Below are 17,617 nucleotides of genomic sequence, written 5' to 3'. Positions count from 1 at the left end.
TGTCTCTCACAGATCCCTTTAGGGCAGTGTATTGGTTAGGAATGTGTTCAGTTATAAGGAATGGGTAACCAACCCATTTCAGAGTGGGGGTAATGGATAGAGTGGATAGAGTGTTTCTTTTTATGGTTTTTTTTTTCCCCCATGTAAAAAGTCTGTAGATAGATAATGCTGGTGTTGTCAGCTTTTTAGCAACACCCTTTCCTGTAAGTTTTTCCATGTGCTCTTCTCATCATGTGAAGTTTATATTTTCTGTATCTGCAGTTCCAAATTATCCCCATCCATGAAATTAAAAGCTCTTCTATAGAGTCTTTGTAGAAGACTTATTCCCCAGGTGAGAAAACTTCCTGTATATGCTCATAGGTACTACTAAACTAGACAATGGCCTTTATCATTAAATTTTATTTATATATCTGTGTCTTCCCATTAGGCTATAAATTTCATGTCTGTGGTGTATCTTTTGTTACCCTCCGAAAAATGCTTTGTTTAAGGTAGACACAGTCTATTTACTTGTTGAATGAATGATAAAGAATGAGTGAACTTACCTTTAAGGAAACTTGGAAAAAAGATACGTTGGCAGGGAATGTGAATGTGCAGGTTTGGGTGCAGATAATTTAATTCGTAGGAATTAAATGTACATATTGTTGAAAGAAACCACCCTTATTGTGTAAATTAGTTTCTGAAAGGACAGATATTTCTTTAATGCTATCTTAACATATTATCAAATGTTCTCTTAATATTATGTGGCAATAAAATGGAAATTATGCTTTCTTTCAGTGCTTGGATGAATATGAAGATGATGAAGCAGGGCAGAAAGAGCGGAAACGAGAAGATGCAGTTACACAACAGAATACAATGCAGAATGAAGCTGTCAGCTTATTAGATCCAGGCAGTTCTTATCTGCTTCAAGTAGGTATTTACAAATACCGGATGTCATTATCTATTTTAACTATAATTTTAAAGTTACCGTTAATCATTCTTCTAGTCTTATTTTGGTTGCATCAGCTCCATTTAAATATTTTCAGTGGATTTAACCACTGATTTTTCTCATATCTGAATACTTTTGACTTAAGCAGTATTTGGTCTTTTTTTCCTGATCAATGAATATTTGCTGACTGACTGAATAATAAGTAAGTATAACAGTATTAATTGTAAAAACAACCAAGAAAAATAATTACCTCCTTGCCCTTAAAAAAGTAAGAGTAAGTTTAAGGTTCTGATCTAGGTTGATATTTGCATTAGAAAACATAGCAAGTAGAGTTGAACAGAAAGGTTCTAAAAAGTCACATTTTTAAACATAATAATAAAAAGCATTATCACGAATTTCCAAAAACATCTATATTTCTGCATAATTATAAAATACTTTTTAAAATAAAATTTAACTGAGCTTTAGCTATTATTTTAGGTTCTTGTAGCACAGAAAATTGGGAGTTAATTGTATTAGGATGCCTCAGTATAAGGCAAATCACTGCAAAATTATTTAATATAAACTAATCTTAATTTGATGACATTTTGAGATCATAAGCTACTGTGTTGTCTTTTCAGAGTTCCAGTTTTGACTTTTTCATGAATTTTATTAAGATTCCACTTTAAAAGGAGTTTCCAGGCAGTGCTCACATCTCCCCATTTTATTGATGACAAAAATAAAATAGAAACTTGTCTATTAATTTGCAAGGTTATGATAAAAGGCATTGAGCAGAGCGAGGCAAAATATTTTAAAGTGGTTTGGAAATGCAGCTGTAAAACTTCTTTTTCCTCTGCTCTTTGAGGCAGATATATTGACATGAAGAATTGTAGAGGGATAGAGGTTTAATCTTTTTCAAGTGAAGATATTGGCTTAATTTATTGGGATAGAGACAATATAGCATTTTGGTTAAGCGTCTACAACTGGTTTCAGTTCTTGGTCATGTTACTAACTCTGGCATACTCAAATAACAGCAGCTTTTAGAAAGAGGGCTGATTTCCTTCTGTTGAATGAAGCCCTTACCCAGTCAAAGCTGGGAGGCCTTGTGTCAGCACATGTAGCTTAGTCTCAAATATATACCCTATAGATATGGAACAGTCAGCTGATTTGGGCTCTTAGAGGAGCTTTCTGCCTCATCTAGTTTTTCTTCTTTCCTGTAGCTTTTCTAATCTCTTGCCAGGGCCACTCATTATTTCTTTCATTTTTGCTTATTTGTTTGTTTCATTAGCAGTTAGGACGTGACTCATTTTTTAACCTTGCCTCCAAGCGTCTTTTTTGCCAGGCTGTGTGTTAGGAAAGTGAGGCTAAAACTCTTCCATGGGTCCCAGATCATCTCATTGAAGTTGGAGTGGGAACAGAAACTCCTCTTGTCAATAAACCTGACCTCTCTCCGAGTTACTACCTCAATTTATGTATTCTACTATTCATATAGGATAGATATTTATCTACAAGTCCAACTTCAAAGAAAATAAAAACAGAAAATAGTGGCATCATTGGTTGATATATAAGGCTTTCTAAATTACAAACAATGTAGTGGTGAAAAACTTTCAGTATGTTATTTTGCATATATGTATGTAAATCAGTAGCATAAAAATCCTAGGACTAGAATTTCTGGGTGAAAAGGAATGTGCATTTGTAATTTTGATGATGTTTCCAAAATGTTCTTTTTAGGTGTTGCACATGAACTTTTTTTTCATGTTACTTAGAATTCTTGTGTATTATTTTCAGTGGCATAGAATTTTCTTTTTTAAGTGTATAATACTTAACACAGATTTCCCATTAGTGGAAATTCTCAGTGGTTAAATTTTTTTACTATTATAAATAATATTGGAATTAACATCTGTTTAAGTTTGTAGATTAAACTTTTTGTGTTTGAATTATTTTCTTTGGCTTGATTTCCAGAGATAAATTTACTGGGCCGAAAAAAGCACCGTAAGCATTTAAAAATTTCCTGATACATATTGCCTAAATTACTTACCACAAAAGGTTTGTCAGTTTATATGTATATTGTGGCATTTTGTGAGAGGGCATTTGTGAGTTTGATGTTCCTCTTCTTTTTTATTTGATTGATTTTTCTTTTAAAAATAGCCTCAAGTTTACTGAAAAGTTGCAAGTCCTGTACAGAGAACTCTCCCTCCCCTAAATTGAGATTAAGTTGGTAACCTGGTGCCCTATTACCTCAAATACTTTACTGTGTTTTCTACATAACCACAACATAGCTCTTAAAAATAGGAAATTAAACTTTACACATTCTTACCATCTAGTATTCAGACGTCATTCATGTTTCACCAGTTTTCTCAGTCATGTCCTAAATTACAGCAGAAAGATCTAATTCAGAATCATGCGTTACATTTAGTTCCCATATCTAGTTTCTTTCATTCTGGAACAGTTCCACAGTCTTTCCTTGACTTTCTTAATTTTAACACTTAAAGACTATAGATCCGTAATTTTATGATCTTCATTTTAGGTTATCTAAGGTTTACTTATAATTAGATTCAGGTTATATGTCTTTATCAGGAATATTGCAGAATCGATGCTGTGTTCTTCTCATTGCATATCCTGTCAGGTGGTACTTGATTTTGTTCCATTGCAGCTGATGATCACTGATCATGTGATGAGCATGCGATTAAGGTGGTGTTTACCAGACTTTACTTCCCCATAAAAAATATTTTGTGGATAAGTGCTTTGAACCATGTAGATATCTTAATCCCCATCAAACTTTCTATATCTATTAATAATTCATGTATATTTATAACTATATATTTGTATTAAATCACTATTACCTAGTTTATCTGATGGATTATAACCTGTTACTGTCTGTATTAGTTTTTTTTTATTGCTGCTGTGACAGATTACCACAAATTTAGTATATTTAAAACAATACAAATTTATTATCTTAAATTCTGTAAGTTGGAATTCCTACATGGATCTCATTGGGCTAAAATCAAGGACTAAAATCACAGGCTAAAATGAGGGCCAAATTCCTTTTTGGAGGCTCTAGAGGAGAAACAGTTTACTTGCCAGCTCCTAGCAGCTATCCATATTATATGGCCAGTGGCCCCCCTTCTCCTTCAAAGCCAGTAATGATGAGTTGAGTCCTTCTCACATTGTATCATTCTGACCTTTCTTCTTATTCATATTTTCTTCTGACCTCCTTCTGCCTCCCTATTCCATTTTATATTGGGCCCATCAAGTAATCCAGGACAAACTCCCAGTGTAGGGTCATTGATTAGCATCCTTAATTTCTCTTTGCCATGTACTCTAATATGTTCGAAGATTTTAGGGATTAGGTTGTGAGCATCTTTGAGGGTTATTATTCTGCCTACCACAACACTATTACTTGTTTTGATTTTCAAATTAACCCAGATTTGGACAGTGGGAGCTCCTTTAAGCTTTCATATCCTTTGCCATGTCACTGTCATTTTTGGAATACTTCCTTGTTTTCTGGCATAATATGTTATAGGATCATCTTTAATTTTCTTATTCCTTTAACTTTTCCTTGGAAGCAGCCATTTTCTCTAAAGATTGATTCCCTTTACTGGAAAATCATATTTTGAAGCCAAGGTCTGAGCTGTAGGTATGTTCATGTTATTGAGGTGTCACCATTCCTAGTTCTTCTCTATGTACAGACCAACAGAATATATGTATGTCCATATGTGCATACATACCTATCTATCTGCTGCCTGCTTACCTAACTAGTTAGCTAGCTAGCTACATCCATCTATCTATGTAGATATTAAAATTAATTTATACCAATACCTCCAATTCTAATCCAATACCATGGTGTTTATTCTAGTATTTGTAATTCCCTTTTGTGACATTGAAAAAGCTATTTCCCATTATCCTTAATATGTTTTATTTGTTCAGTTCCCCTGTATATAACCTATCTCCCATTGTCACTCCTTGCCTACATTTATGTCCTCCTCACCATAAGTGGGTTCTGACATCCCATGTTGGCTCTTCCTGTATGTGAACACTCCTCATTCTCTTCATCTAGGGTATCCCATGTGAGGCTATAGGATACTTTCCTTACTCTGCTTGATTTGCAACTCCCCACACCAGGTTAACTCCCCTCTGTGGATTTCTTCCTTACACTGCTTAGTTTCTGCCATCCTGGGACAGGCTGCTCTTTCTTTCTTTGTTCCTTGAGATCTCATGCCGGATTGCTCTTCCACGGGAACCCCTCATCGACTTGATTGGGTTTTGACACCTCTAGTCCTGGCTACCACTCTGTGAACACTGTTTTCATCCTGTTTGAGCTCTGGCACATTACCCCTGGTCATCCTTCTGTGGAGATGTTCTCTCTACCCTACAGAGGCTGTGAATTCCCCATGCCAGACTGCTTCTTTGAGGGTATATCTTCTTCACCTTTTGGGCCTCTAAAACCCTATTCTGGACGACTCTTCAAAATGAATGACCATCACCCTGTGCTTGGGGCTATTGATGTCCCTTCATGTGACTTCCTTTCTGACCTTGCCTCAAGATTGATAAATGGCCTTTCCTTTCCTGCTTTGTAGACACCTTCCTTATTTTGCTCAGCCTCTGATTTCTCAGACCGGGCAAATCCCCCCCGCCTGTATGACACTCTCCTCAATTTGCTTGGACTGTAATCCTCTGTACCAAGCCACTCTTCATGTAGGATTCTGGTATTCCAGTACCCAAGTGTAGAGCACTGTTCTTCCTCTCTACCTTGCTCTGCTCCACCTAATGGCTTTAGGACTGTCAGGAAAGGAAGGGGAATGATGAGTTTTTTCTTTTTTAATCTTTGTTAATTTGATAAAGTTCTTGTTTTTTCATTTTCTTATCTGTTATACATTACAGATATTTTGTTCTGCATTCATCTTTAACAATCTATCTCACTACATTATGTACACCAGTGTAATATAGGTATTTTAAATTAGTCTTGAGGGCCGGTTAGCATGTTATGCCATAATTTTACTGTCTATGGATCTGTTGCTAGTTTGAGTAACTTCAGTATTGTTTTGCTATATTTTATTGAGTCTGTATTTGTCTGATCTTATGTCATATATGCTTTTCTATTTGTTTATACTTGGCAAGTTCTGATCAGCCACTGCACCTGTAAAGACAATGCTCATGGGATTTCCTTATTGACCATTCTCAGTTTGAATGTTTTGTTTAAACTTACACAAAACACTTTGTGCTTTGCTAACATTTTCTAAGCTCTACATAGGTCTTTTCTCCTCCCTTTAATAATATAATCCCTCATTGCAAGGAAGATTATTTCAGGAAAAGTATATTTTACATCAGTTGTATAACAGACTTTGAGGTTATTAGCAGGTCTAATTACATAGTCTGTGAAACTTTTAAGACCAATATCAGTCTTAGCAGTTGTATTTTTCTTAACGCAGTTTCAGTGAAACTGGTGTTTTTCCTTTTCACTCACATTTAGAATCATCCTGTTAACTAACAGTTACCATAATTATTTGTCACCCTTTGGAAATCGTTGTGTCCAAAGAAATGTAGAGGCTTCTGACAAATCTCAGATGGAGTTTATATTTGTATAGAATTTTATTTTAATGTGTAGAAATATCAAGCATTTTCCTCAAAATTATAAGAGACTCTATTTTTTTAAAATTATTTATTTAACTTAGTTTCAAGTAAACGGTACATTGGTTAGACATCTATATAGTTCATAAAACTATCCCAATTGCTGTCTCCCTCCCCTGGCCCTCCACTTAGCCATTACATTAATGCTAACTGCGTTCCCTATCCTCATGACCATCTATCAACTACTAATTTGTACTTCTTTAACCCTTCACTCCATTCTCCCAGTCCCTCACCACCCCCCTCTGTCTATCACCAAATTATAAGGGACTCTTTAGTTACACTGTAGGGGTTGATTTTGTTTTTTTTCTATCTATATTTCTTATTCAGGATGTACCCAGTTTTCTCTTTTTGGCAAGGGTATAGAGATCACTTTAAACTCTATCCGTAATTGTCAATTTTGAAAACACATGAGAAGCAGGTTACCACCCTTTCAATCTCTGCTAATTCTGATACTGGTATAATTGTTCATACATCTTGGATGTGAGCATGGAGTGATTTGATCAAGTATGTCAAAATTCTAACTTTTAGCTGTGTAGAAAATTCTGTGTAAAACTTGAGATATGTTTTAAGTGACTTGTTATTTAAAAAGCTGTAAGAAATGTAGAAAACTGGTATTACACAACTTCCTATTAGTAAACTTACTGGAAACTTGACTGATACTGATTTTGGAGTTGTTTACAGTTGGGTCAAAGTATAAAAGTACTGTATGCCATTATAGTGTTGCTGAAAACACCCTCTGTTTCACATTTCTGTATCTTAAATTTCTACTCTAAATCTATATTAGTCAAAGTTTTATCATTTTAGGGGATATACCTATTTTAAACCTCAAGAATATTTATTGCCAGGTTGCTTTTACCCTTTCATATGATACATCAGTAACCCACAAATCAGTAAATCCAATAAGGACTATTTTCATTTAGCACTTCTGCTTATCCTTTTCAGTGGATAATCAGGCCGATGTCATGTTTTGAAATATTTCAGTTATAACTAAAATGAAAGCGATACGATGTTTTGGAACTTAGGGCATTATTAGCATTTTTTAAATGAATATTTAGATAAAATTTAAGGAATATTCCTTAATTTTAGTTCGTATAGAATAAAATTAGGAAATTTTATATTAAAAACCATTTATAAAATTAGTTGAAATATTGTTTGTGAAATTTCAAGGGTGTAAATTCACATGAAATCATTATCATCTGCATTTATAAATGTATCTTGAGTAGATACACATAAGCTTAATATTTCTTTCCACTTTATCTAAGTGACCAGTGATTAAACATTTTAATCTAGTTATTATAGTTTCAAAGATAATTCAAAAAATAGGTTTTATAAAGTATATTCTTTGTTATTCACTAGAGATTTCATATTTTTGTAACTAGGAATATATTTTACCTATTTATTGTACAAAGATTCAACTGCCTCATCTTTAGGGGCTGCCACTTTAAGGACAGGCAGATAAGAATCTCTGTAAGTTTAATTGTTAGGCTTTAGTTGCTGTCCATGTTGTAAGTGCGGCTGGTGCCCAGGGGAGGGTTAAAATGATTTTGAACCAACTGTCAGAGCATGGCTTCCCGGAATGTACTCCTGTTAAGTAAAGGGTCAAGTCCACAAACATGGGTACTTCTAGTATCTGTCACCTGGTTATTTCCTACAGTCGATTAATTTAAAGGACTTGTGCTGATTGTTTTATTCACTTATGACATTTAATCTCCACAACAACCCAATAAAATAGACATTGTTATTATTCCTGTTGTAGAAATGAGGAAACTGAGACTGATAAAAGTTAAATAACGTACTCGTAGTTTCATAGCTATAGAGTGGCCTATCTAGTTGGAACTTAAATGTTTTACTCTTAACCATATGGTTTGCTGTACTATTTCTCCACATTGATATGAACTTTGTTGACCCATGTAGTCATTATTTGCTGTATTAATTTAGAATCTGGGCATCTTATAAAGGAAGTTTATTCCCTGATTTTAATCATATCAGAAATTCTTTAATTTCTGGCTCTCTCTTGGAGACTTAGTGATTAACTAGAAAAAAGTTATAACCAGCTTTTTAAAAGACTTAATATTTGATTTTGACCAGTTTTATTAAAATAAAACTGCAAAATTATTTGGAGAACCTGGGCTATTAAAAGACTGAACAGAAATAACTGGTTAGTTGCAAGATAATAATTTCCCCACTTAATGGTTAATGTTAACTTTCATCAATCTTTTTTTTGTTTTTGTTTAGAATCAGCATTAAAAATACTTTCTCAATTTTGATTTTTAGCTGTCTTAAAAATAAGCAATAATTATATATATATAGTGAATTGTAACTTAAAATTGAGGACATAAAAAGACTGGAAGGAATTGTAATTGTTGCATTTTTAAACTTTCAGGGACTTTAAAAATTTAAAGCTGATGGTTGATGAAAGATGCTCCTTTCGTTCATTTTCTGAGCTTTTAAAATACTTCTAAATTAAAAATATAATTTAAAAAAATGATTTGTTTAATCTAACAAATCAGATATAGAGTCTTGTTTTGTTTGACCAGCAGAGTGAATTTTTAAAAGTAATGGTTAATTGTTTCAAATTAATTCCATTTAAAATTAGACGTTCTGTATCAACTGTTGTATATAATCTGGAATCGTGTGCTTACACATAACACCCAAACTGATATGTTCTTTTTTTTTTTGCTTCACAGGAGCCATCTAGAACAGTTTCAGGCAGATACAAAAGGTAAGAATCCTTAAGTTATGACTTACAGCATAGTGTAGACTTTAGTGCAATGTCTGTCTCACCATGGCTTAACCAACTAGAACTGTTTCAAGCAGCTTTTTGAATAAGAAAAAGCCTTAATCTTGTGCTTTTAAAAATAAATTACACTGTAGGCAGGAGTGTACTGTCTGTCTAACCATAACTTATTCTAACATACATTTTAGCCTTTGAAAACTGCGCACCATGGATTTGTATGGGCTTGATGAACTTATTTAGCAAAATAAAATCTTAGAATCATTTTCCCTTATGCATTTAAACATTGAAAACATACCTGTTTGTCTGCTTGGGCTGTTATAACAAAACAACGTAGATAGTTTGGCTTAAGCAGAAATTTATTTCCTCACAATTCTGGAGGCTGAAAGTCAAGAGACCAGAGTGCCGATTTGGTCAGATTCTGGTCAAGACCCTCTTCCAGCTTGCAGACTGACAACTTCTTGCTCTCTCCTCACATGGTGGAAGGGGCGCGGGAGCTCTGTGGGGTCTCTTTTATAAGAGCACTAATTCCATTATGAGGATTCTACCTTCATGGCCTAAGTACCTCTCAAAGGCCCCACCTCCCGCATTGGGCATTAAGATTTCAACATACAAATTTTGGGAAGACACAACATTCAGACCATAGCAAGTCCATAGTACCACCTCTAGACAATACACGATGCTTTTACCAGGAAAAGTGTTTTGAGTGTGTGTACACATGTATAGGAAGAAAATTAGAATTACGTATGAGAAGCTGTTTAATGGAGATACTTGCTTGGGATATTAGTTTCCTTCTTTCCCGTTGAAGCCATAAAAGTTGGAGAAGGTGTAGTCATACTTGGGCTAGTAATCATAGAATAATTACAAATCTTATCAAGTGCTTATAATGTCAAGGTGCTTTACATAGAGATCCCATTCAGTTCTCACAATTTTCTTATAAGGTACAGTATTTACTTTCATTTAATAGATGAGGGAAGTGGAATTGAAGAGGTAGAATAATTTCACTGGGGTTGCAAAGCTCTAGTCAACAACAGAATCTAGATTTGAACTCAGGCCGCCTGACTCCAGAATCTATATGCTTGCCCAAAACCATCCACTTAGTTTTATACATATGAGACCTTTGTTTTTCTCTGTGTATGTTAAAGTTTAAAGTATTAGGTTAAAAGTTTTGGTTATTTTATTCCATTTAAAATAAAACATTGGTTAAGAGGAGCTCTAATTTTAAATAAGTTACATATAAATATAATTCAATTTTGAATTTTTACCATGGGCCATATATCTGTTAGTGGTAGAAAGAAATAAGAAGGCTAAGATAATCAACAAATAAGTCAGTCTGAAACTGCTTTAGTTGAACACTTAATATGTTTGCTACTGCTTTTGTTTTCATTTCTGAGTAATTTTGATTTAAGTATAATGAAACTTGTGATTGAAGCTTCTAACATTTATACATCGCTTAGTAATTTTTACATAATGTGAATAGTGTAAACTGGGAAGAATCTCTTCTCTCTTGCAAGAAATCATTGCCAGTTAAATAGCTGTGATTTGGCCTATTTTCAGGCCACATTCTCAAACCAAAAGTTTTCACCATCAGTTTTGGTTTGTGGAATAAAGATAAACTTAAGTAACTTGTCAAGTTTGTTGTATGAATTACACATGTTTAGTTTTTATTAAATAATAAACCATAAATTATGATTGACATTTTTCAGATTTTTGTTTTTTTAAATTTATTTTTCAGTTACAGTTGACATATTAATTTCAGTGATTAGATATTTATATACTTTATGAAGTGATCACCCCAATTAATCTAATACCTATCTGACATCATACATCAGATTTGTATTCTTTAATTAGCATCAGTAGGGGAATAATTTTCTTATAAATTCTTATCAAAATCTTTGTTTACATATCATTGTGTTAAATCAGGAAGAAAATTGGTTTTCCATGGTGTACGTTTGTATTTTTAAGCCTTTGAGAACATTATTTTGTGACCTATTTTGTATACTTGTACTTTTTAAAAATTTTCATAGCCTAGAGCATGTGGTTTGCTGCTTTTTAGCTTTCAAAGCTTTAGCTCTGTTTAACAGTGTTGTAAGACAAAAAATTTTTGTAAGTTTCTAATCATTATTCACTGACTCGCAGCAACTTGTATTTGGAATACTGTATAAAAAGAAAACAAAAGAATATTTACAAAAAACATAAGACCTAGTATCTATACCTGAAATGATCAATTCTCTATCTAGAGGAATTCATTATACTATATATCAGATTCATTATACTGTACAGTTTATTATTTTTATTAATCTAACAGCAAATTGTAGCAATGACTAAAGCATGGATGTTTCTTGGTGACGGTATCTGCTGACAAATGGGGATCAAAATAAGAAGGAATGGGCTAGAGGATAGAAATTAGCATCATTTGTTAGGAGATATTGTCAGTAAACCAAATAACTCATGATATATGTACAGCTAGACAAACTCTTAAAAAGTCATTAGAAGGTATAAGCACCCACAAGACAAGTTTATATATGTGCTGTTATAAATTGTGAATTAAATGTTTAAAAATTTTTTGACAAGTATCAAGAATGTGCTTTTTTGAGCATTGAGTCTATTACATACTCTGTCTAGTTATGCTATGCAGTAGTCCCACCTTATCCACAGGGGTCACATTTCAGGACCCCTTGGGGGATGGATGCCTGAAACCATGAATACTGAACCCTGTCTGTACTATGTTTCCTCCTATACTTACATACCTATGATAAAGTTTAATTTATAAATTAGGCACAATAAGAGATTAACAACAATAACTGCTAATGAAATAGAATAATTATAATAATATACTAAAATAAAAGTTATGTGGATATCTTTTTGTACTGTACTCATGCTTCTTCTTGTGATGATATAAGATGATACAATGTCTACATGATGAGATGAAGCGAGTTGAATGATGTAGGTATTATGACGTAGCATTAGGCTACTATTGACCTGATGATTCTTAACAAGCACTTTATGGCTTCTCTATGGCATATCCGAATTGCCAGCATCACTACTCTTGTGCGTTGGGGCCGTTATTAAGTAAAGTAAGCATTATTTGAACATAAACACTGTGATATCTCGACAATTGCTCTCATAACTTGAGAAGGCTACTAAATGACTAATGGGTGGGTGAGTGGTGTCCATAGAGTGGATACACCGAACAAAGGGATGAGTCACATCCTGGATGACATGAGATTTTATCACACTACTCAGAATGGCTTGAAATTTAAAGCTTATGAATTGTTTATGGAATTTTTCATTTAATATGTTGAGAACGTGGTTGACCACACTTGATCAAAACTGCAAAAAGTGAAATTGTTGCTAAGGAGGACTACTATATTTTATTGAATCGACTCTTATCTAGAACATATCTGATGTATTCACTGATTCCCTTTTTAAAACATGTTTAAATAACTTTGAGGAGCTACAGTCGTCCCTTAGTATATGCAGGGGATTGGTTCCAGGACACCACTTGGATACCAAAATTTGGGGGTGCTCAAGACACTTATATAAACTTCTACACATTCTCCTGTATACTTTAAATCATGTTTAGATTATTTAAACCTAGGACAATGTAAATGCCATATAAGTAGTTGTTATCTGTATTGTTTAGGGAATAATGGAAAGAAAAAAGTCTACATGTTCAGTATAGATGCAATCATCGTATGCCTAACTACTACATCGTATGCCTAAGTACATCTTAGCAACAATGTAACATTTTTTCTGATTCTTTTCCATTTGCTGTTGGTTGAATTTGTGAAATGAAACCCTCGGATATGGAGAGCTGAATGTACTTGGAGGTATGGGGATCATGAAATTTCTGAAACTCGAGGTTTAGGAAAGATAGATCAAAGTCATGAATTTTTTTTTCCCCCAAAATTTCCTTAATAGAATATTCACTTGGTTAAGTTTATAATGCATTGATTAAAATTAAAAAATTTAAAGGCAAGACAGGTTGTTAGATAGATGCGTGGCTATGGATAGGATACCCTGCTTGATATGATATCTAAATAAAACTTTCATACATTAAAAAAAAAAAAGGGACAAGACAATTCTGAATGACTTGCAAAGGTCAGGATTAACTAAGGTGTATAATTTACCATTCTTATTTAAAGCATATAATTTAACCATTAAGAATGGCACCGATTTAAAAAAAACATGGGAAGCAAGTTAAGACAGATACTAAATTTTATTCTCACATTGTAATTAACTGGTCCTTTTGTTTTCATGAATATTTTTAATACAGTATTAATTATTAAGTAACATGCAAAATCATAAGTGCTTCTAAGTCATCCTCCCCTACAGTAACATTAATAGGCTACCTTTATATAGCTTTAAGTAGCTTTTAATGATATGCAAAGTGCCTTCACATACCTTACTCAGCAGTAGGTCCAATTAGGCAGCCAGACAGGCATCTTCTTTCTAAAATGAGGAAAAAGGCTTTAGTTCTCTGAATCCTTTATTATATCACATTACCTCTAAACAGAAATTAATTAACAAGAGAGGAAATATTTTCTAAAGTTTTTGAAGTTTTAAGTCTTTTAGGTTATAAGGGAGAGAAGTTTTTGTTTTTATAAAGAGCATCAGACATATCAGGATATGACTATTAGAAAGAATTAACGTTATCTTAGTCAATACATAGGTGCAAAGTCCTATTTCAAATTTGTAATGTTTCATGTTATTATTGTACTCCTTTATGAGGACTTTTCTTCCCTTATAATTCTTATGCAATTACTAAAAATGATCAGGGTAAATTTTCATACAACTTAAAAATTGTTTTCTTCATTTTAAAAGCAATTCTTCTATTGAATATTTGGATTAGAAAAACCTACTTGTAACTTTACCACTCTAGTCAATCACGGTTAACATTATTTAAAATTTTCACTTCCAGTTTGTTTTTCTAAGCTTTGTATTTGTATAACTGTGAGCATAGTGGACATACAATTTTGTATTCTGGTTTGCTCCTTAGTTAACGTAAGACGAGTACCTTCAATTTTTGTTTTAAGATGTATAGAGAATAGCTGATACCATCTGAGCAATCTTCTTTTCTCCCTTTCAATGAGGCATAGCATAAATATACCAGAGATCCTCACTATAACTGTGTTTGGGGATATATAATATTTTTTTTTGTTTGTTTTTTGGTCTCCCCCCCCCCCTCAATAATTTCTTTATTCTTTGTTTTGATATAATGTGACTATGACTCATTTCCTTAAGGGCCAACATTCTCTTCCAGAGTCAGTGCTGCCTATAATTCTTGTTTTGAAAAATTCACTTTGTCCCAATTGATACATTAGGGAGTAATTCGACTATAATACAAATTTTTTGTTTGCTTTTGTTTGCTTTTTTGTTCATGAGAAACACTAGGTAAATCCAGAAAACTGTTAACTACCTCAACCAAGCCACAGAGGAATACACAAAACATCTACCAGCTTACCTCATTGTGAGCCATAGCCATCTACATGTGGTATTAAACTTTCCGTCTAATTCCAAAAAAAAACCCCTCCTTTTGACACTTCATGTGAAAAAAAAGAGAGAAGGATCACTTTTAAAAGATGCTATATCAAATCTGTTGTTTTTGAGCTAAGATACAAAGAAGTTCAAACCTTTAGTCATCATTTGATTCTTATGCTTTCATAGGAGATTAAATAGACTCAAATTATTTGTTTGGAAAGTGAGTAATTTATTTAGAAACATATTCATCCAAAGATTTAAGGTGTTGTAACAGCTGTTAACTTTTTTCTACATGAAGCTTTCTGTATAACCATTGTCCTAAAACCAGTAGTTCTTGTTTGCACATATGTTTGGAGATCCACTGAGTCACAAGAAAGTTTCTCGGTTTGTTGGTCAGGGTGTCAAACCAAAAAAATCAGCCAAATTCTTTAAAGGTAAGAATTCTAGACTCAAGAAGACCAAATGTATCACTCAGTCGTTAAAAAGACAGTAGTCTTCTTGGGCTATATGTGACCTTTTCTAAAGAAACTTATCCCTTCTCAAGATCTTCTATTTCTAGATTGCCAGCATATTCTATATTTTACCAAATACTATAAGGCATACAATATCTGTGACACTTCTTATTAACACATTTTCCAAATGGACATGAAAGTCACAAAATGATAACTTAAAAGTAATTGAGATACTGGTACATTTTGTGGGCTGAATTCTTCCCTTGTGGATTTGTGAAATTTTTTTTCGATGTTGTAAATATTAGCTAAGATTTGTACAATATTTATTATGTACCAGACAATAGTCAAAGTACTTTTCATGCACGTTAATTCAGTTAATTCTCTAATAGAAGGAGATATTTTATTATCTCCATTTTACAAATGAAACTAAGGCACAGTGAAGTTTAATGACTTGTGTGAGATCAGACAGATATTAATTGACTGATTTTGTTAGCATGTATTGCTTTACCTCAGTAGTATTAATTTGTCTGGTATGGGTGGAATGTAGAATGATTCATAGTTTGATTTCACTTATTTTGACTTGAAGTAACTGGAAGGTACCAGTAACATAGGTTTTGTTTTTTGTTTTTTGTTTTTTTGAAAAGTAACATGCATATGTGGCCATGGATTTCACAGTCTACTCAATTTGTTCTAGCTACCATACAGTATCAGAAAATACTTTACTTTGTTCTAACTACAATGCAGTATTAGAAAATAACTTTTATTCTTATGATTTTGAGGGTCTAACAAGATCTAAAGTATCTTCATAATCATGAAAGAGAATTTATGCAATAATATTTGATGTCGATTTATTTTTAAGTGCATTTTATATATTATATTTCCTTGGAAATTAACCACTAATTTAAACACTATATTCTCTTTTTTCAGAGCTTTATTGAGATGCAATTCAAACACAATAAAATTCATCCTTTGAAAGTCTACAGTTCAGTGATTTTTAGTACACTGACAGTGTTGTACAACCATTATCACTGTCTAGTTCCAGAACTAACCCCACCCACCAAAAAAGGGAAACGTCATACCCATTCAGAAAACCTCCCAATTTTCTCTTCCCCCAGTCCTTAGAATCTAGTACTCTGCTGTCTGTCTTTATAAATTTGCATATGCTGGATAATTCATATAAATGGATTCAGATAATATTGTGGCTTTTTGATATGGCTTCTATCATATAACACAATGTTTTTAAGATTTATCCATATTGTAGCATGCCTGGATATGACACATTTTGTTTAATAATCAGTTGTTTCCACTTTCTGGCCGATGTGAATTATATTAGAATATATAATATAATATGCTATGTACAATCTGTGTGTAAGTTTTTGTGTGATTCCTTTTCATTCTTAGTACTCAGAAATTTTTCATATTGCTTAGTAGTAGATTTTTCTGAAAAAAAAAAAAAAAAAAACCAAAAATGGATGTTTATGTCAAATATTTATTGAATAGTTTTGAGGTGCAAGATATTGACTGGGAGATAAATGTTAAGATAATGAGTGTATAATTTTAGCTCTTACATCTGGTGGAAGGATGTTTTGTTTTTTGAATTTGTTTTGTCTAGCTCTCAGGTAGTGAAATTTGAGCAACCAGGTATATTTGATGAGATAACTGTCTCTTTTGGATAGTTCACTTTATTATACCAGAAATGAGCATGTACGATAGCCCCTAACTGGAAAAAATTAAATTTATAGTGAAATAAGTTATAAGCTATAACATATTAATATAAACAGTTACAATGCAGTCATTAGACTGATGCTGTTGAAAACCATTAATTATATAGGAAAATTATTACCTAGATATGTTAAATAGGGAGAGGGATAGCCTATTACCAAAAGTAAAATACAAAACAAAGTCTGACATAATATTACAAAGTGGTTCTTAACTTGGAATCTATTGATGAAATGCTAAAATTCTATGTAAAAGAATATAATGTTTATTTAATCTAGGAGAAGAGCTATATTTTTTCATCAGATTTTCAAAGGGATCTGTGATCCAAAAAGGTTAAGAACTACTATGTTATAATAAAATGTTTGTTAGTACTTAACTCTGGGTTGGTGGCATTACTAGAGATATTGATTTATATTTTTCATTTCCTAAAGTAAACATGTATCACAGTTTTAATAGAGGGTCTGAATTGATTTTGATCTTTAGTTGTTGCTTGTGGGTTTGTGTGCGCAGGTGTGTGCACTGCATGTGTGTTTTTTTAAAGGACAAAGAGAGAGAAGACCTGCACAGAGTAAGGGGCTGTTTTAAGGAATGGGAGTAGTGGTGGGGCATTGAGAATAAGGTAGTGAACCCTATTAAAAATATAAAATATATATTCTTTGGTTACTTAGGAATTTCATGATTTATCCAATACTTGTAAAT

The 17,617-nt window shown here is 32.9% G+C and overlaps 1 protein-coding gene and 1 long non-coding RNA gene across 2 annotated transcripts in view; both read left to right on the top strand.

The window, feature by feature from the left end:
* PAWR (pro-apoptotic WT1 regulator) overlaps positions 1 to 17,617 on the top strand; it is a 99,932-nt gene that overhangs the window by 57,907 nt on the left and 24,408 nt on the right. The window contains 2 exon segments of the mRNA XM_015598415.1: positions 775 to 906; positions 9,217 to 9,251. Coding sequence (XP_015453901.1) covers positions 775 to 906; positions 9,217 to 9,251 — 167 coding nt within the window.
* On the top strand, positions 9,260 to 16,700 carry LOC112472260. Its single transcript, XR_003043592.1, has 2 exons — positions 9,260 to 13,096; positions 16,127 to 16,700. It is a non-coding gene; the product is annotated as an uncharacterized LOC112472260 (long non-coding RNA).

This window comes from Pteropus alecto, unplaced genomic scaffold, assembly GCF_000325575.1.
Source record: "Pteropus alecto unplaced genomic scaffold, ASM32557v1 scaffold76, whole genome shotgun sequence".
NCBI lineage: Eukaryota > Metazoa > Chordata > Mammalia > Chiroptera > Pteropodidae > Pteropus > Pteropus alecto.
The sequence above is the reverse complement of the archived record's forward strand: the minus strand, read 5'-3'. Positions and strand labels throughout refer to the sequence as shown.